The 21,400-nt window shown below is 45.6% G+C and overlaps 1 protein-coding gene across 2 annotated transcripts in view; it reads left to right on the top strand.

Moving 5' to 3' along the window:
* The window catches only part of DUSP22 (dual specificity phosphatase 22), a gene marked incomplete at both ends in the record, with an annotated part of 65,195 nt that overhangs the window by 20,240 nt on the left and 23,555 nt on the right, over positions 1 to 21,400 (top strand). For both annotated transcript variants that reach the window (XM_080709978.1, XM_080709977.1), the window contains one exon: positions 689 to 771. In XM_080709978.1, the coding sequence (XP_080566104.1) occupies positions 689 to 771 (83 nt within the window). The remainder of the gene's footprint in view (positions 1 to 688; positions 772 to 21,400) is intronic.

Below are 21,400 nucleotides of genomic sequence, written 5' to 3'. Positions count from 1 at the left end.
TGGGAGCAGGGCTCCAATGGTACCAGTTTCAATGCAAATTCTCTGGGTCTCCATGTTAGGATACCTCTGACTTTCTGGGGTTCTTCTTTTAATTTTTTTTTTTTTTGTGTGTGTGATATGAGGATTAAACCCAGGGACATTCTACCTCTGAGTTATACCTCTAGCCTGTCTCAGTCTAGATGTGGCCTTGCTTTTTATATCAGAGTCAAGAAATACCTGGCAGCTTCCTCTGTCTTCTATAATAAGAAGTCTTTTGTATTCAGGTTAGATTACTAATCATCGGGAGATCGTTTTTATCTGAAATATTGTAAATATCTTCATTGTTACGTGTTGTATGTAAACGACAGAGGTAAGGATCTTTGGCTTACACATGCTGACTATAAAACAGCCTCATAAAATCACTTCCTTTGAGCAGCTACCATCATGGTCTTAATGTTGATCAATCTAAGTGCATTTCAAATTTAACACTTTGGGGTCCAAAGATGTGCCAGTCAGAAGAAAATCTAAGCAAAATACATAAAGGCAGAAGCCCTAGATTCCTCAAATCTAGATTATTCTGGATAGAGCCAATGACCGCATTTGCTGGAAGAAATCTGCAAGTCACATTACGCTGTCCCCTGCCTTGATGTTAGGAGTCATTAACGAGCAGAGAACATTAACCGTCCCATCCCCTTTTCTTCGATGACAGATGCCAGAGACGCGGAGCAGCTGAGCAAGAACAAGGTGACACACATTCTGTCTGTCCACGATAGTGCCCGGCCCATGCTGGAGGTAAGAGCCACTGCAGGTGTGTGAGAGTGAGTGTGTGTGTGTGTTCATTTGTAGCTGGTAGGTGTGACATCAGTGAAGGCAATCACAGTGTCTCTGACAGTCTCTGACACCAGTGTGCTGTCTTGTGGTCATTGGCGGGATTAGTTTTGTGCTCAGGCCGAGTTTCTGTTTACGCCCCATCTGTGGCCTGGTGGAAGGGTCTGTTCGTTTTCTGATTGTATTACTGCTGTATTTTTAGCATGGCTCTCTTGAGTAAATGCCAAAGAATAAGCTGGTGCTCTGTTTCCCTCTGGAGCCTAAGGACATTCAAACCCTGTTTTTAAGATCAGGAATATCTATAGCTCATTGGTAGGGTGCTTGATTTTTTTTTTTTTTTTTTTTTTGTGGGTCTGGGGATGGAACCCAGGGGCATTTGACCTCTGAGCTACACCCTTCGCCCTATTTTTTTTATTCTTTATTTTGAAACCGGGTCTCACTGAGTTGCAGAGGGCCTCACTAAGTACCTGAGGCTGTCAGCGAACCGCGATCCTCTGGTTTCAGCCTCCCGAATGCTGGGATGACAAGCATGCGCCACCACGCCCGGCTTGGGTGCTTGCTTTGTATGTCTGAGTCCCTGGGTTCAATTCCCAACACTGCTGCCGGGTGTGGTGGCACACGCTTGTAATCCCTGTGCTTGGTAGGCGGAGACAGGAGGATCATGCAGGCTTAAGAGACCCTATTTCCAAATAAAAAAAGTATAAAAAATAGGTCTGGGAGTGTAGCCCAGAAGTAGAAGGGTTTCCAGGAACCCCAGTACCACCACCGCCAAAAACAAAACAAAACAACAACAACAACAAAAAAACCCAACACTGCAAGAAAAAGGCAAATAAATAAAATAAAACCTATTATTCTTACAAACTTTCCTCCCCACCACCTATTTTAGAACCCAAAGGAATCTAGGCTGATCATTTCCTGATTCCCCCCACCCTCTTTATAACAAGATGGAATATTTACTGTTTGAATTCAGGACTGAAAGACAGCAGAAAGAGAATTGTCCCTGGTAATTTTCCAGGGTTGCTCTGGAACAGAGACTGTCAGTGTAGAAGCTGCTGTTGTGTGTTAGTTTTTTGGGGGTAAACAGGGTGTGTCCACTTGTACACTAATTCCAGAAACCTCTTCAATTTTACCCCGATGGACGGTTTGAGCCGTTGGCCAGGAGTAAAATCTATTTCTGCTTATTAGCCTCGACACAGCCCAAGTTACCTCTTTTTAGAAAATATTGCATATGTGTTTTTCTAGTTTAGGGTGGGGTGTTGGAAAGGGAGGGGTGCCTTATTCTGAAAGAAATAATCCTGGTTCAAGCTGTTTTTACTGAAATTCATATTACGCAAGAATAGGTAGTGATTTTTTTTTATTTTAAATTTATCTAGCCATTAAGGCTGATAGATTTTGGTTAGTATATAACCAGCTAAAGCAAACAAGGATATAGAATAGTAAAGTATTCTATTAAACATCAGACAGTCCTAGGTGGTGGACAAGCCTCAGTGTGTCCTTTGAGACCTGGGAGCTCATACCTCCTATTGTTTTAGCGCCTAGTTTTTAGTTTAAGGTGCTTGAATTTGCGTCGCAGCATGATTCCTATCAGAACTTTGTTTAGCCCAACAGTTCTTTTGAAAAAAGTTACTCCATCTTTTAAAAATCTATTGGTTGGTATTGAAAACATAGCAAAGCTCTTGCCAAGTTAAAGTGCAAACTGGTCATGTTTGACTTCCTCTGAAATCACAAGAGGAGGCCTGAGGTTTCCTTTGTTTTAATAGACTCCTTAGAGGCTCTTTCAGCCCTGCCCACCAGGCCTGCTGTGCTGTTTTACCCTCCACAAAAAACATCTTTACACGAACATGGCCCTTAAATCTTTCCACATGGCAACATCAGTGTAGATATGAGATCTTGGTGTTAGAGATGAGTCAGCTCCAGCCCTGGTCTGTCTCACCTCCACTTTCTAGAAATCATGGCTGGCAAGTAAAACAGGAGAAGTGAATGTGGAGCCCAGTTTCTAGGCCCCTCTGGACATCTCAGAGTTATGGGGACAGAATAAAGGTTCGGCACTCTTGCAATTCAGACATGTATTTATTGAGTCTTTGTGAGCAGGGGTCCAGGATGTGTGTGCATGCGTGTGTGACAGACCACCTGTAAACCTCGAGGCATACCGGAGTCAGCCCTAAACTCAGATCTGGGATTCTCAAGACCTCTGGCTCCATTTCTCTGCCTACTGCCTTTTGTCTGAGGTAGAAATCCCAGCTGATTTCTTAGCATCTTAGAGATCATCTCGTGCGAGTTCCATCATTGTGTGGACAAAAAAACCTGAAGTTGGCAAATGGGAAGGGACTTACCAAGCCCCCACAACTGGTCTAGAGTGATAGGAGGCCAGGTCTCTTCTCCCAGGCTAGAGATTTTCCCAGCATGCCTCTCTGCCTTGGTCCCCTCCTAGCGTGGCTGATACACTGATGGCAGTATTAGTATTGCTTGATCAACTTTGAGGTTGACGCTTTTGTACTTTTACTAGAGTGTATGAAAGTGACTGTTTCCTGATATTGCTAGCACAGGATTTCATTCTTCTTTCTTTTTAGTTAACAAGAATTTTGTTTGGTTTTATTTTTATAAATGCCCCCCTCAATGTTTTCTTCCCTTTCTAAGTCAGTCGTTCCATTTGAAGGCAGGGGGTTAAATGCTTATTCTTGTCTTGAGTTCCTCCCATGTACTAAAGATGACAGAAGAAGTGAATTTATCCCAGTATCTGCCCTGGCATGTATTTTGGCAATTTTATGAATATTCATGATCACCACTGTCCAATGAGAGAAGAATCGTAGCTCAAGGCGAGGCGGCACATCCAATAGGAACAGAGTAGAAACAAAGCCCGGAGATCGAGGTCTCCCTCCGTCCTGTAAATTTGAAAGTGTTTGCAGTGAGCATGCATTGACCTGGGTCTTTGGCAAGCTGACCAGGAATTCGGAAATCTGGTTCGTGATGTTACAGCCAGAAGAAGGCTGGCAGAGAGGGAGAGAGAGAAAAAAAGAACGCCAGCGAGCCGAGATGTGACTTCCTCTGGGCGGCCCAGGCTTTACAGCACAATCTCGTTGCTCCTCCAAGAACTGTAAGCTGAGCAAAGCCAGTGACATTACCTGGGCATCTTATCACCCGCTAAACAGTGGCATAGCCAGGGCTAGAACTGGAGATATCGCACTACAAAGGCAAGGGTCTTTGTGCCCATCACATCCCTTTAGGACTGCACTTTGGTATCAGAACTTTGAAGCACGTGATATCCGTGCATTATGGGGAAAAATCATTGCTGCGTATGTTAATTTCAAATACAGAGTAAGCCCAGACCTGTCATTGTAGTGTTCAGGGTTATAGCCGCTTCCTCAACCTGCTCCCATGCTCAGGATATGGGTCTGGAAATTGCATTTCCTCAGAAGTCTTTCAGTATATTTGGGGGGGGGGCAGGAGGATGTGAGCAGGTGTCTTCAGTGTCATTGATTGCTGCACCTTTGAGTGGGAGTGAGAGCCCCTCGCTCAGAGAGGGCAGTTTTTAAAATCCGAAACCCGCTATTGTTTGTAGGTGCTGAGGAAGTGATATTGAGCAATAAAAGGTTTCTCCCTTCCCCTGAAAAAAGAAACAGAATTCTATCTTTCTAATGTACAAAATTTCAGAGTCCGTTTCATTTTTCATTCTATGTATCTAACCAGAGCACCTGCAGGAAGCAAAACTATTTTTCACTATTAACAGAAACGCTTTACAAAGCAGTCTCAGGCCTTCCCACGGCAGGCAGCACAAAACATTTTAATTTTGAAAGGATGCCTCATATAGATTCAGTAGAGAAAATGCCAATTTCCTCACATGTATGCAACCCAGGATATTATATGTAAGCCAGGTAAATTTTATGAGCTGGAATGCAGCTTGGGTATTTTCTGTTTTTTTTTTTTAATATCTTGAACCATTGAAGTATGTATGTGTATTTTCAAATAAAAGAATGTTTTCATAGGCCGACGTACATTCTTGATGATTCTGCTGTTTTCTTTAATACTAAAGACACTGTTTTGAGGTGCTTGTGCCCATAATTTGAATTCGTGAGTCTCGCTTGGAGTTGGCCACTTTGAGTTTTAATGTGTGCCGTAGAGACCTAGAGGTCTGCAATCTTCACTTATTTATAAGCAAATTCTCACCATGATGAGATACCCGGTGGGCTTGGATGGTCCAGTGCTTTCAGCCTTGGTCAGTGCTCAGCAGCTGCATGCACCTGAGACTGAGGACCCCCCCCCAAAAAAAAGGGACCCTGGTCCCTGCTGTGTTTCTCTCTGGTGACCCTTCCATTGCTGTTAAGCCAAAGATTTGCTGGCTTCCCAAATATAAAGCAAACCAGAGCTAGGAAGGGCAAGTGGTACTTATAGTTTAAGAATGCTGACTCCTATCCACTCTGCTTCCCTCTTAGTCTCCCCGTTTTTAAATTTTGATTAATATGTATTGATTGTACCTGCTGATGGGGCTCAGTGTGATACTTCAACACATATATTCAGTTTGCACGGATCAAATCCAGTCTTCCTTTATCCATCCTCCCTCTGTCCCTTCCCAGCCTCTCATAATCACCCTTCTACACTCAGGTGGGTTTAACTTCCACATACGTGCGAACACGAAGTGCCCATCTTTGTGTCCTCTCCTCCTTCCTCCTCAAAGCTCAGCCCCAGCTCTTCTTCCCCTGAAGAGAGACTTCAGTGGTTCGTCGAGGCATGAATTATCTCTGCTCTGTGAAAGCCCTTGCACTACTTCAGTTACCTCACTTCTGTTTGCCATTCCGAGTCTTCCTGGCCCCTGTCAGTTTGCTGAGCTGCTCTGCAAGCCCATAGCAGCTGGGTGCCACCCTGGGGTTTCTGCAATCCCTGCAGCACTCAGCTTGGATCTAGGACTTGGGGCCCGCTCTCCGTGGATGCTTGCTAATGAACAGAGAGCCCTGTGCATTTTGGCTCCATCCCAGAGTGAGAGAACCTGTATTTGGTCTGACTGGAGATGTGTCAAGAATGAGCTGTGAATCCTAGGTAATTTAGGAAGCCTCAGGGTCTGTGACTGTGATGCACTCTCCCTGCGCATGGGCTGATGGTTCATGTCCTCGTTCCTCAGGAAACACTGGCATAGGTGGACGTGTGGTTTTATGGAGTTACTGTGGCCTCTAGCCCAGAATGATCACCTACTACATTATCATAACCCAGCGCACCCTGCGAAGCTTCTGTGATTCTGACTGCTCTGAGATTCATGCTCTGGCCTGTAAAGGGAGAGCCCGTGGCCAGTCGTCCTTTGCTGGTGGCCACTTACCCTTAAGGTGTCACCTCCTGCTCTGCCCCTCCTTCTGTCACCCACATAAGTCCTTAGTGCTCAGGACCCAGAGCTCTTCCTGCCCAAGTCATGGAAGCCACAAGTCACTCACTTTTCTCCTGGATTAAAGCCCAAAAGCCTATACATTTTATACACACAGAGGTGTACAGATGTTCGGGTGTATAGAAGTTCATGGAAGCTCTGTTGGTAACGGCCAAAAAATTGGAGCCAACTCACCTTTCTGCAGAAGGATAGTGGCCAATTATGGTTTATCCATATTTTAAAATACTTGGCAGTAATTCCAAAAGAAGAAGAAAATTTCCATGTGTTTAGAGGGAACAATCATTAAGAAAAAGAAATAAGTTGTAACATAATACTCATAATATAATCTCATTTATGTAATTTTTTTTTGTGGTACTGGAGATTGAGCCCAGGAGTGTTTTACCTCCAAGCTACACCCCTGTCCCTTTTTATTTTTTGTTTTGAGAAAAGGTTTCACTAGGTTACTGAGAGTTTCGTTAAATTCCCAAGGCTGGTTTTGAACCTGAGATCCTCCTGTCTCAGCCTCCCAAGTACTAGGACTACAGCACCACCACACCTGTCTCATTTATGTAAAATTTAAAATCAATGATGTATTTTTGGAGCTGCCTATGTTAGGATGTAAGTGCACTGATAAGGGTTTGAAAGAACCATACCAGACTCCTAAGCATGGCCATTCTCTGGGGGAGGGAAGAGGATGGAAAGAGGGTGAGAAGGATGATTTGCAGTGTTTCCTCTATGTTTTCTTTTTCAATCCCTGAATATATTTGCCAAATGAGACTATTTCTTGGAGCGAAGTGCGGCAGGTGGTGGGGCCGTGCTCTTGGTGTCTGAGTATTGAAGTTCTGGCAGATGAGCATTCAGGATTGGCTGGAAGGGAGGCTGCGTTTGACACCACTGCATCCCATGAGCCCCTGTGCGGTGTGTGACATCATCCTTGTGGTCCATGGTGAATAGGGACAAAGAGAGTACACCCTCCACTTCATTCACATCTTCTTTATCATCAGAGGGAGAAGACAGCCCGAGACACACATACTGATGTTTTCAGCATCAGCACGCTCCACTGCTGTTTGATAGATTGGATATAAAGATGAACTTATGTCCTTTTTTTGGGGGGGGCAGTGTCACAGATTCCCCTAGTGATGGCGGCTTGAAGCCTTAGGCAAGATTTTCTATTTGGATTGACCATTGTTTCCTCCGGTGTGGGCGATTTTGGTTACCTCACCGGTCCTGTAGAAACACCAGACTAGAAAGTTGCTGGTGAAATCCAGGACCTTTGAAAACAAGTCATGGTTTGGCCTGGAGTGGTTTTCAGCTGGATGGCTGTTTCCAGCAAATCTCGGTTGTTTTCACTTCTCCAGGAGCGTCTCTTTGATGTTGCCCGAGAACCCGTGGTACCTACTCCACCAGAGGCTTGCAGCAGCTCTCATGTGTCAAGGCGAATTTGTTTGAAGCCAACCCCAAACTTAAATAGATGTGACTCAAATAGAAATGATGATGGTGGGTATCGAAAACTGTCTAGTAATCGCTCTTTCTCGAATCAAGCTCTGAGTTTCTTGTGTGTAGGCAGCCCCGTGCCTGAGAGGGTGGTTCCATCTGCCTGGCGGCCCTTCTGCCACCAACCCACTTGCAAATGGAGCTCTCGAAGGAGAAGTGCAGCATGCATGGATTCAAAGGACTTGAAATCTTCTGGCATTGAATTGATTCTAGGGAGGAAACTGTATAATCCGTCTCTAAATGAAAGAACTCCGTGTTTCCCGTCCTTTGGCCTGGTTTTCTAGCGGGACCTTGTACTTTATCTGTGGACTTTCTCTTGAGTTGCTCATTCTGCCCAGCCTCTCCACGTAACTGAAGACTTTTGTGGAACTCTTTTCCTGATTTGTTTTTCCTTCAAGTCCTGCTCTAGTTTCCTGAATATTTCCCACTAGGCCCCTTCTTGTCCCGGTTCTCCCGACTCCTTTGCACCATCATGGCTTAGGCGTGTGCTGAGGACGCTGTTCTTAGAGGGGATTTGCCCGGTTTCATCCTTCCCAGTCCTCAGTAGTTATCAGGTGAGTGTCAAGATCTGCCAGGAGACGCTGGCGAGGGAGGATTGCAGGTTCGAGACCATTGTGTGGAACTTAATGAGACTCTTTAAAAATAAGAAACAGAATAGGGCTAGGAGTGGGGCTCAGAGGTAGAATGCCCCTGAGTTCACCTCCCAGTAACACATACACACACACACACACACACACCTGCCAGGACCTCTTTATTGGGGGTTATCTGGGGATGGAACCCAGGGGCATTCGACCTCCAAGCTACACCCCCTGCCCTATTTTTTATTCTTTATTTTGAAACAGGGTTTCCCTAAGTTGTGGAGGGCCTCACTAAGTAGCTGAAGCTGGCGGCGAACCGCGATCCTCCAGTCTCAGCCTCCAAAGCATATGGTCTCCTCTGTTCTGATTGAAGAGGGGTATGTATTGACACAACCACAACAAGACTGCACGCTGGTGCTGAAATGGCGGTGAGGGCTCTCCTAGTCTACATTGGTCTGCTTACCCACAGGCCGAGGAATCTGGGGAAGAGATTCTGTAGAGGGGTGTTATCTGGGTATGGTGGCACACGCCTGTAATCCCAGTACTTGGGAGACTTGAAACAGGAAGATCGCAGGTTCAAGGCTAAACCCAGAGACTTAGTGAGACTCGCAGCAACTTAGCAAGACCTTGTTTTTTGTTTTTTGTTTTTTTTTTTTAAAGGTGGGGGGATGTAGCTCAGAGGTAGGATGACCCTGGGTTCCACAGCACCAGAGAGAAACAGACAGACAGACAGACAGACAGACAGTAGAGGTGGGTGTTGAAGCAGCCTCATAAAACTAATATGATGTATGGTTTGAACCAGTGGAGATGGAGGGGGAAGGGTGTGTCTCCAGTAGGAGCAGCCCATCAGGGCTCCAGAAGCAGTACCGAGTCCCGGGGGCATAAGGGATGCCCCAAGGGGAGAAGATGGTCCAGATAGTGGGACAAGAGTGGTGAAATCAATCTTTCTTTCTTTCTTTCTTTCTTTCTTTCTTTCTTTCTTTCTTTCTTTCTTTCTTTCTTTCTTTCTTTGGCAAAATTAGGAGTTAAATACTTGTTGAGCAGCTACCTTGAAGAGAGGATTAGGGATGAAAAGCAAAGAGAAAAAGGAGTCCTATAGTAAGAAAAGACAGGTTCCTAAGTCCTTACAACACCACAGAGTTGCAAATGCATGCCAGAATTCCCCAGGGCGTCACCGGAAAAGTGACAGTCGGGTGTAGCCCCGAGTGGAAAGAGAAGTCTGTGGGCCCTGGTGATGAGGAGGGACAGTTGACGTGACGTGGGATGTGGTCTGTGTAAGGAATACGGCACGTGCAAAAAGCACAGGGGGTGTTGGGGCGTGGGGTGTGCAAAGGCAGGGTGTGTCCCCGCGCTAAGGGAGGTGGAGCAGGTGTGCGGTGGTCAGGCTGGTAAAGCAGGCTCAGAGCGGATAGGGAAGGTCTTGCGTGTCAAGAAGAGGAGTCTACGCTTTATTCACATTTATGCACAGACCCAGGTGACGCCTTTGGGTTGTGTTCCCAGTATGTTGACTTGGAAATGGAGTGAAGTGGAAGAGGTGGATATCCCAGAGACCTTGGGAAGCTCTTGCCACAGACCTGGTTGACATGATGGAGGTTTTATCAGGAGCACACGCAGGGAGGAAAGAGAGAGAGAGAAAGAGAGAGAGTTTCTAGAAGCGAAGAATCAGATTGCATCTGGAAGCCTTTTACAGAATGGCACAGCAAGGTTGAAAATGAAAGGATCGGAAAAGATTCTGCAGCAACCGTGAACCAAAAGAACCAGGGCACTGCAGTAGTTTAACTAGACAGGATGAAATTTAATTTTATCAGACATGATAAAATTTAATTTTCTTGGACACAGTAAAATTTAAAGCAAACTGAAAAAAAATAATTGGGGTAAGGAGGGAAGCTAGATAAATGAAAAAGAAAAGGAACCCACAAAGAAGTCATAACAGACGTGAACTTGTAGGCACCTCATAAAACAGCTTCGAAATATAGAAAGTAATTTCCCAGGTGGAATAAATAGGGATTGTCTAGTGATTAAGTGTGGGGGGATAAAGAAAGACAGGATGCGGTGTCCAGAGCTCAGAAGAGAGGTCTAGTAATAACATAATGGTTGAGAATTATCAGTGTATATATGTAGCCAAGCCATTGGGTTGAATAAAATCCTTCAAGAAAATGATTGGGCGGTGATGGTGGTACCACGGTCCCCTCCTGCTTATATAATGTGCTGTTGGAACGTTCACAGGACCTCGCAAGCCACCTGTTACACTGTGAGGTGGACGTGCCTTTGTTGTACCTAGTTTTCCCTTCTGTGTTCTTGCCCATCTGCACTCCTCTGGCGTAGTCCTTGGGGTTCTCTGCAGGGGCACGGTGGGTGTAGAGTTTGCGTTGTGTTTTCACCCCAAGCTGAGAGTCTGCAGTGCCTTGATCATCTGCCCCAACCCCAGGACACCCTCAGGTTTTGTGGCTGCTTTGGAGGCTAAAAAGGGGGAGTACGGGGCATAAAAAAGCAAATCTGACAAGATTTAATAGAGAATATGGTTTTGTTATGGAGTTTCAAAGGGAAGAATGGCATAGTTTCAAGGACACAACTTATGGAGAGAATCCATGGGGGAGGAGAAGTTGTGTTTCTGGCTCCGGGTCTGGGTAAGAACAAGAGATTTCACAAAGCAGGCAACTTTGATTTGTTCCTGCCCCACCACTGCTCGGCTGTGCCTCCTCCCAGGGCCAGGACAGCCCAGAGCGACCTATGGACTACTCCACTGGGGCATAGTTTCTGAGAGTAGGAGTCTTGAGCCATGCCAAGTCTGTGGTTGGCAGGCTAGCAGGAGAACTCCAAGCATGGTGGTGATAAGGGGGCGACATCCCCAAAGGCATCCCAAGGGTTCTGGGCCCCTTGGGTGGAAAGGCCTCCAAGCCTGCAGGTAGAAGTGAGAACGGGGAGGTCAAGAGGGCCAGTAGGTCAGGAGCCAAGGCAGGGTTAAGGGTCTCCGTGGGCACCGCTGTGGTTTTTAGCCACAAGAAACGATGATTTAAATGTAGCTTGGTTTACTGAAGATTGGGTTAAGCAAATTAGCTGTTTTCAGGTGCTCTTAACAATGCCTTGCCCGGCGGGCGCTGCAGGTGGACCTGCGTCTGTCCACACCTGCAAGGGAAGTGTTCCGACCTTATTTAAAATTCTGAGAGTGCAGCAACAGCACTGTGTTGCTTTCATCACCTCCGTGTAGACCAAGTGAGCAAGCTGTGTCTAAGTCTAATCTGCTTTTTGAAATACATTCCTCTCTGTGGTCTGACTCCCTGCACTGATGCATCTACGTGTGTGTGTGTGTGTGTGAGAGAGAGAGAGAGAGAGAGAGAGAGAGAGAGAGAGAGAGAGAGAGGGAGAGAGGGAGAGAGGGAGAGAGATGGCATCCATTCCTGAGTTTGAATTGAGAAATGATTTCTCTTCTTTGAGTTATCACCCCAGCTAGGGCAGATGTCAGGTTTCAACCTTGATCACAGAGCAGGTCCGTCATCAGCTCCCTCGTGCCCTCCTCTCTGATGGGAAAGAAATGAGACGTGGTGAAAGTTCTAGCAATCCAGATTGTAGGTGGTTTGCAGTGTTGGGCTGGGGCAAGGAAATGGCTGCGCCTGAAATCAAAGTTAGAACCTCTCTCGCGTGACCCAGATTTATACCCAGCTAAAGGCTCCTGGCCCTTTGCGGACTCTACAGTCACTGCCAGAGTAAGGGAAGCGCACATGGGATGCAGCCAGCAGGCTCTTTTTCCGCATCTTAAAACAACTGTAAAAAGGCAGGCCGAGCTGAACGTGGTGGTGCATGCCTGTAATCCCAGTGCTTGGGAGGCTGGGTCAGGAGGGTTGCAAGTTTGAGGCCAGCCTTGGCAACTTTGCAAGGCCCTCAGCAACTTTGTGAGACCCTGTTTCAAAATAAAGTAGGGCTGGAGACATAGCTTGGAGGTAGCATGCCCCTGGGTTCAATAAACTAAAAGAACAGGCTGATCTGTCGCTCTGTAATTTCGAGTGTGGCCTCTTGAATGGATAGAACTGAGACCAAGCCTGGCTTGAGACTCCAACTCGTAGAAAAGTGGTCCTAGGCAGAGTAGGTCATAGTTCATTCCAAGCTATGCTAGCCAGGGAAGGAGGCAGAAGCTAGCCGTGGAGGGGCAGATACAAACTGAATTTGTCTGCTTCACGAGATGCTTTGTCCAGGGACCAGCTCCATAGCACCTAAGGAAGGAAGGAAGTGCCAGATCTCCTCTAAAGGACTGTCAATTTTAGTTGTATGAGCTATTTCTGTTTCTATAGCTCCATAGTATAATTTGAAATTCAGCATCGCTCTTATTGCTGAGATTTGCTTTGGCCAATCTGGGTCTTCTGTTCTTTCAAAGGAATTTTAGGATTGTTCTCTAGTTCTGTAAAGAATTTTGATAGGGGTTTTGATAGGGATTGCATTGCATCTGTGGATTGGTTTTGGTAATATAGCCATTTGGACAAAGTTTATTCTGCCTCTCCAAGGACACGGGAAAGCTTTCCATCTTGTAATGTCTTCCCCAATTTCTATCTTTGGTATTCTATATTTTACATTATAGAGGGTTTCTTTGTTCTTGTTTTCCTCCTTGGTTAGATTTATTTCTAGCACAACTTATGACAGCCAAATTATGGAACCAATCTACGTGTCTGTCAACAGATGAACGGATAAAGAAAAGGTAGTTTGTACACACAGTGGGGCTTTACTCAGCCCTAGAGAAGAACAAAATCATGTCATTTACAGGAAAATGGATGGAACTGGAGAACGTCATGATAAACGAGTCTCAGAAAATCGAGGGTCCCATGTTTCTCTTATATATAGAAGCTAGGGCGAACAAAAAAGAAAGAGAAGGAATCTCATGAAAATTAGGAGACAGACCAGTAGAGCAGTGGAAAGGAGTCACAGGGAAGGACACAGACCAAGTAACGCTATGTTCAGATGTGAACGCATCACTGTGAATCATGTAAAAGTACAGTGCACCAAAAATAAGTAAAAACTATTAGCAAAAAAAGTAAAACTATTAGCAAATGGCCCAACCCTATGTTCTAAATAATTCTTTAAACGCCTTAGAGTCAGCCAGGCGCATACTGTAATCTCAGTGATAGGGAGGCTGAGGCAGGAGGATAAAAGATTGAGGCCAGTCTCAGCATCGTAGCCAGACCTTCAGCAATTTAGCAGGACCCTGCCTCAGAATAAAAAGGGTTGGGGGTGTAGCATAGAGTAGAACACCCCTGGGTTCAATCCCCAGTACCAAAAGAAGAAGAAGGAGTATGAGGAAGAGGAGGAGGAGGAAGAGGAGGAGGAGGAGGAAGAGGAGGAGGAGGAAGAGAAGGAAGAGGAAGAGAAGGAAGAGGAGAAGGAAGAGGAGGAGGAAGATGAGGAGGAGGAAGATGAGGAGGAGGAAGAGGAGGAGGAGGAAGAGGAAGAGAAGGAAGAAGAGGAAGAGGAGGAGGAGAAGGAAGAAGAAGAAGAAGAAGAAGAAGAAGAAGAAGAAGAAGAAGAAGAAGAAGAGGAGGAGGAGGAAGAAGAAGCTGCCTCATAGCTAACAAAGTAGGAATAACGTTTCTGAGCGTTGTGTTCCGTATTTTTGTTTGTACTGTTCCTTCAATCACAGGTCTCCCGCCTGGGTGGTGGCAGTGAGGCTGACCGGCTTCCACTGGAGGCCCTGAGGTCCTGCTGACCCCAGCCAGGCTCCGGCCTCCTTGGTAGCCGAGGCTTTCTCTGCCCCGTGTTTCCCGCGTGGGCTTTGACCGAGGTGGCCTGGGGCTCCCTTCTGCACTGCTGTGCAAGAGGATGCAGCTGTCAAAATAAAAATAGCTCCTCAGATGGCGCTCCATGACAGGTGTGGGGGCAGGGCAGGGGAGCGCTGCCCTGCAGAGGAAGGGCCTGGAGCTCGGGCCCTTAAGCAGGGAGAGAAACGTCCCCTCCTGCCACACTTGCTGTGTGTGAATGTCGGGCATTGCCACAGAGCATAGCAGTGTAGCCGAGCCTCTAATAATTCACGTTTCTCTGCGTTGTCAAGGGAGGAGAAACGGGAGACTGTCGTCCTCTGCCTTGCTTCTCCCCACACTCCCGAGACCCCGGGCTTTTTTCTACCCTGAGTTCCATGGCCCTTCTAGTTTGGCCCATGCGGTGGCTTCTGTATGTCACGAGGACTGGCCAGTCCTTGAAGAGTGGCACTGTGCTGTGGGTCAGTGTTTGCCTCATTCCCAAACATTTCTAGGGTCTGATCCCTAGAGAGCGAGACAGAAGAGAGAAGACAGAAGACACGATGTTAGGTTAAGGGTTTCCTAGGCCTACAAAGGCAGAAACTCACGTTGTGGTTGATTTATCATCCTGTCACAGCTGTGATAGGATGATAAAGCTATCACTGAGAACTCGCGGGTTTAGTCATCTGCAAAAGAAACACAAATCACGTTCAAAGCAGCGCTGCGCGCTCTGGATAGCCGGTGCTTGCTCACGGCCTGGTCTGTTTGTAAAAGTCCTATGTATTCAAGGGAAATCCCTCTGTCCCTCTTTCCAGCAGAGTAAGGAAGGGAACCAAGCACAAGTATCAGTTAAAAAGGTTGAAGTTCACCCAGGTTTCGTGGCACACACCTGTAATCCCAGGACTCTTAGAATTTTGTCCCCATCCAGTGTGCTCTAAGATCCTCTTGGCAGGCCAAGACAGGAGGATCGCTGGTTTGAGAACAGCCTGGGCAACTTACCAAGACCCTGTTTCACAATAAAATAGGGTTGGGGGTGTAGCTTGGAGGTAGAATGGCCCCTGGGCTCAGTCCCTGGTGCCGAGAAAAAGAAAGAAAAGGAAAACTAAAAGGAAAAAGAAGGTTGGAAAATCTAAGATATTTAAATGGAAGGATGACATGCAAAATGAGCTTCGGGTTGTCAGAATGCTTGGTGAAATGGAGCTCCCTGGACAAGGGCTCAGCATACGTTTGTCTGTCAAGGCCCAGAGGGTCAGGACTTGGAGATTCGGGGGCTCTCTTGCAGCTCATCCCTCTGTATTGTGATGCACGGAACCGCAGACAATACCTAATGAACAGGTGTAATGGAGACCAGCAAACACAGGCCTCAGTTTACCCACCCTGGATTCAGAGGAGCCTCTGTATCTGGGCAGGCAGGAACCTGGGCTGGGCTTGAAGTTTGTGACCATGTTGTCTTTGTGTTTAACATAGTCTTAAAAATGTCCAAGCATCTTTACCTGTATTCACCTGTTATGATTTTCTGTGGTTATGGAGCCCACTCACCGCCTTCTGCTGAGTCCACTGGCAGCATGTGGTAAAGGTGGGTGCGTAGGCCTTGTAAGAGTGCTTATGCTAGCCTGACTCTGGGGTCAACAGCAGGTCCCTGGGCCAGCTCTAGAGAAGTGCTCTTAGGGTACATTGGCTGGGTATAAAATTCTAAAAACTCACCTGCTTTCTCATGCATTCTTTCCTTACACTATAAGCATTTATTGATGATCTCAGAGAAAGTAGGAGCTAGGAGACTGATAGAAAGATGATTACTGTAGGACCTGACCATTCCAGCAATTTGGGGAACCAGGAATTTGGGGTCTAATGGAGATACTGGTCATTTACAAGCATACCTCGTCCTCTGTGCCAGGCTATGGTACCTGTGTGCTGGCGGTGTCGTGGGGTATTTAGAACGTGGAGCTGGAGTCTTTGCAAGGAGTGGAGGCCGAGGAGGGGAGGGGAGGCTGTCTAGAGAGACTTTCAGGGGAGGGTTCACTGAGGACCAGCTACTGGGAGGAACCCTAAGAAGGAGAGTATTTCAGAGAGAGAAAACCACAGGAACTTGGGGATAGGGGTTGCAGGAAAGTACAGGACGTTTGGAGAGACTCGTAAGCAGCCCAGTGTCCCTGGAGCTGGGTAAGCTGGGGTTGAGGAGAGGATGGAGGTGAAGGTTAGGAAGGGAGGTTGTGAACAAGTAGTGACAGGTTTTATTTTTTTCAGATAAGGAGGAGCCACTGAAAATTTTTGTAGGATCAGATAAAAATAATTATCTTATTATCTTTTACAATGTTCATCCTGAATGCTATGTGTGAAACACACCTGAACTCTTGGCTACTGATTTTTCCTGCTGATCTCTAAGCAGCAGTTTTCATTCATAGTCATTTAAAAATATATATTTATTGGTTAGCCGGGCGTGGTGGCGCACGCTTGTAATCCCCGCACTTGGGAGGCAGAGACAGGAGGATTGCAGCCACCCGTGCTGGCTTAAGAGACCCTGTTTCCAAATTAAAAAAAATATATATAAAATAGGTCTGGGAGCATAGCCCAGAGCTAGAAGGGTTTCCAGGAACCCTAGTACCACCAATATATATATATATATATTGGCACATTATGGTTTCACATTATAATGCAATTCATAGTGTCAAAGTGACAGTGACTTGGTGCGCTTCCGCCGGCTCCCTCCAGACCTCCCTGCCTGGTCATTCTTTGATGTAATCATTTAGCAGTCACCTTGATGAAGGTGTGGACGCTGCAGAATGCCTGGGTTTGGATCCAGTTTTTTGGCACAGGTATGCACATCGGTGGCTAGTGGATCCTTACAGTGAACCCAAAACATGGCACGGGGTTTCAGTGGTAAGACGGAGCCGGCGTGAATCTCCTCTCTTCCTTCCCATAACCCACCCCACGCTGGCTGAAGGAAGTTCGCCATGCTGACGAGGCCCACCGGACCCTTTTGTTGAAATACCTTGGACAAAAATAAGCATTTGCAGCCTCATCTGTTGATCTGACGAGTCAAATGTACATCGTCTTTTGACTAACCTGAAAGAGGCCACCAGGTGCACGGGCTTTCTCATTTGCATCTTGTCTCACAAAATCAAACCTAGGGCTAAATCTTGTCCCTCCACTCTGACCTCCCGCCCCCTCCCTTCCCCACCGCTGACCGCAGAGTTCTTGGAAGTTGTTATTTGCGGCAGTGTTGCCTAAATTTAGTGCAGGCAGGAAGAATCGATGGCAAATGGGGGCTTTAAGAAAATACCTCTTTAGTTCAGAGCTCAGACTTAAAACGTGTGTTATGTAGCATAACTCCGGGACCATATTTTCTGTAGCAGTGATGTTTCATAGTAATTTCTTTGAGATTTCTTTTTGCTATGATGCTGCTAATAAGAAAGAGTTGGCCAAACATATCACTCTTTTGACCTTACCTATTTGTTATTTTTTATGCTGGCTTCCAGCTATTAGTCTGTAAGCATACATAAGTGTTTCCATATGTAATATCCCTGAGGGTATAATGTATTTAATTTTTAATTTATTTTTGGTGGTACTGGGGTTTCTGGAAACCCTTCTATCTCCGGGCTACACTCCCAGACCTATTATATATATATATATATATATATTTTTTTTTTATTTGGAAACAGTGTCTCTTAAGCCAGTGCGACTGGCTTCAAACCTGCGTGATCCTCCTGTCTCCACTTCCCAAGCGTGGGGATTACAAGTGTGCACCACCAAGCCCTAAGGGTATAATTTTGACATCTAAGCTTTCTCTCTAATATGACATAATTTCAATAAATGGAGAGTGTGTAAAAATGTAGAGAAACACCAATAAAAATGTATAGACCTGCTGGATGTGGTGGCACATGCCTGTAATCCCAGCACTTAGGAGGCTAAGATAGAAGGATCATGGGTTTGAGGCCAGCCTCAGCCATGTAACAAGACCCTGAACAACCTACTGAGACTTTGTTTCAAAACAAAAAGTAAAAAGGGCTGGGGGTAGTTTGGAGGACTGCCCCTGGACTCAATCCCCTGTAACACACACACACACACACACACACACACACACACACACACACACACAGGTGAGGCCCTGAGTTGGCTTGCCCATACATGAGATGGCAGTCTTTCTGGAATAGAGACACACTGCAAAGAGAGGCGTGTATAAAGAGACTAAAATGGTCCAACCTGGAGCGCACATCTGAAAGTGATCAAGTTAGCAACTAGCATCCCTTGGGCCTCTGACCTTCAGGAGTCCAGACCAAGAGTTTCAGAGTTTACTTACCTTAAGGTTTGTACGATGGTATCGAGGTAGTCAAATTCAGAGAGATATAAAGGAAAATGGTGGGTTTTCAGGGCTGCGAATAAGGAGGAATGAGAAATTAATGTCAGATGAGTACAGAGTTCCAGTTCTGGAAGATGAGAAGGTCTGTGAGATAGATCATGGTGACGTGACATGTGGATATGTACTGAATGCCACAGACCTGTATGCCTTAAAAATGACCAAGATGGTGACAAGCCTCTGTGCTGTACGCCTGGAGTCTCAGTTGCTTGGGAGGCTGAGGCAGGAGGATCACAGGTTTGAGGACAGTTTCAGAAACTTAGCAAGGCCTTCTATAACTTAGCAAGAACCTGCTTCAAAATAAAAAATGAAAATAGGGCTGGGAATGTAGCTCAGAGGTAGAATGCCCCTGGATGCAATCCCCAGTAAACAGACATACACAGACACCACACAGACACACAGACACACAGACACAGACACACACACACACAGGCACGCACCAATATGGTGGCTGGGGTACAGCTCACTCGCCCTTCCTTCCTTCCTTCCTTCCTCCCTCCCTCTCTCCCTCCCTCCCTCCCTCTCTCCCTCCCTCCCTCCTTCCCTCTTTCCTTCTTTCTTTCTTTCTTTCTTTCTTTCTTTCTTTCTTTCTTTCTTTCTTTCTTTCTCTTTCTTTCTTTCTTTCTCTCCCTTTTGTCTATTTCTCTCTCTTTTTCTTTCTTTTGTCTTTCTGTATTTCTACTACTGGGGATTATACCTAGGGGTGTTCTACCTCTGAGCAACACCCTGGCCATTTTTCATATTATTTTTTTGAAACAGGATCTTGCTACATTACCGAGGCAGGCCTTGAATCCGCAGTCCTTCTATCTCAGCCTCCCAAGTCCTGGGATCATAGGAATCTATCTGTCCCAACACCCAGCCTCTTTTATTTCTAAACAGACATATGATAATTATAAATATTCATGGGGTCCAGTGTAACATTTCAATCCACGTATATGGGTTATGCATAATGGTTAGATCAGGAAAACTGGCATGTCCATCTCCTCTGACATTTATTTCTCTTTGTTGGAAATGGTTAAAGTTCTCTCTGCTAGATTTCAAAATAGGCAGTTAGTTGTTGCTGACTGAACCATGGTTATCTTACTGTGCTACAGCGATCAGAAGGGATTCTCCCTCTCCACCTGTGCCCGAGTGTCCACTCTCCACTCTCTCTGTTGCCTCCTCTCCCACACCCCTCCCTGCCTCTCGTCACTGCTCTCTGCTTCTCTGAGGGCCAGTATTTAACCTTCCATGTGTAAATGCAGTTATGTGGCACTTGTGTTTATGTTCTAATTTCCTTCCACCTCATCCTCCAGATCCATCCACGTTGCTCTCAACACGGGGACACACATCTACTCCATGACGTCTTGCCCTTAGCTTTTCTGGGAAAGAGAAAACAGCTTCCCTGGGGCTGGATTTTTCTTTTGACAAGGAAACTCTCAACTGGATACTTTAGAAGGCTCTTAACATGTTTCAGAAAGAAGAGCGCATGTTTGAAATTGGACTTGAAACCAGCGAGAGTTCGATCTCTGTTCTAGTCCTGTATTCACAGTCCCAGCCCTACTTTTCAAATTCATGCCTGTGTTTTGTTTTAAGTACAATCTTTAGTTTCAGGACCAAAGAAAAGCCCAAATCTTACTTTTGGTGGTTACCATACTAGTTAAAACAGAAAGCTGAAAAATATTAGAACGTTAGAGTCTATGGACTTAGACTCCCTTGACCTTTGGTTCAAGCAGAACTAAATAGTGGAATACTTTCTGAACTTTCTTCTTGGCCCAGTCATATCTAGCGTGTCTTTCAAAACCTAAACATGAAGGTATTTCTTTTTCAGAAAGCCTTCCTTGGCCGATCCCGCCTAACTCTTTTTACCTCGTTCTTGTACTCTCCTAATTTATTTATTTATTTTTTTGCTACCTGGTTTAAAACTAATTGATATGACGATTGGTATCAGGAATATTCAACATCTGTGCGGCCGCCTGAAAGTAGGTAGAGTTGCTTTTAATTCTCCCTTTCTCCTCCCTCTGGTGCCTGCTTCCCAAGTGTTGCAGAAATTCTGTGCACATGTTAGACCGCTCAAAATGCCATGTTGTCCAAAGAAATCAGCTGTGGGTCTTTCTTTAGCCACCCCCAGGAACCACGAGGGCTAGAACTCTATTATCCAGTCCTGGTGTTGTATTCCAGCGCAATGCAGAACAAGTTCTACACATCGGGAAGCCATAAGTTGACATTTGATAGCTCCATAGACGTTTAACGTCGCTAAGTGATGCACAGGCGGTGATGCACGCCTGTAATCCCAGCTACTCAAAAGACTGAGACAGGAGGATCGCAAGTCGGAGATCACCTTGGGCAACTTAGCAAGATCTTGTCTTAGAGTAAAAAATACAAAAAGGCCTGGGGATAGACTTCAGTAGCAGAGGTTCAATCTCCATTACCGAACAGGAAAAAAAAAAAGTTTTACTGTTATTGGATTCCCATCAGTTCCCTTTTTTTGAAACATCATGAAAATCACTGAGTTTTTATTGGGAAACAATTTTATTTCAATGAAAAAGATAATCAATTTTGTTTTTGTGGGTTTTTTTTTTCTTCTTCTTCAAAATACAACAGGTATTTCCAGGAAGAGGCCACTATGTAATAAATGTCTTCCACTGAAAATATTACTGATTCTTTTATTACTTATAAATCTTTTTAGATCTTTGTAGAATTTTTACAAGCTCTTTCTTTTAACCTTTAGGTTTGCTACACTTTCCACACTGTAAGTACACACATCTCTGTCTTTGTCTCTACAAATCTCACCACCTGAGAATGGCCCTTTGCATAGTTCCTATTCGAGAAAATATCTGTTCCATGTCATCTTTTGTACAACTGTATGTGTCGGTCCCAGGATAATTTTAAGTCAGCTCAGCTTCCTTACGGCCCTGGGGTCCATGTGCTGCTTTCTGAATTAGTAACTAACTGCCACGAATTGTGCACATGTGTGGACATCTGAAACCTTTTTTTAGGTAGCTTGAGTTCTGTCGTCTGTGGCCTCAAAGAGATCCGTGCTTTATTAATGACTAAGTGAGGATAAATAGGTGTTCTTGGGCGGCCAACAGCTGAACTCTTTTGACGGTTTGAGCCGTTCAGT

The sequence above is a fragment of the Muscardinus avellanarius genome (assembly GCF_963383645.1).
Source record: "Muscardinus avellanarius genome assembly, chromosome: 14".
NCBI classification, from domain to species: domain Eukaryota; kingdom Metazoa; phylum Chordata; class Mammalia; order Rodentia; family Gliridae; genus Muscardinus; species Muscardinus avellanarius.
The sequence above is the reverse complement of the archived record's forward strand: the minus strand, read 5'-3'. Positions and strand labels throughout refer to the sequence as shown.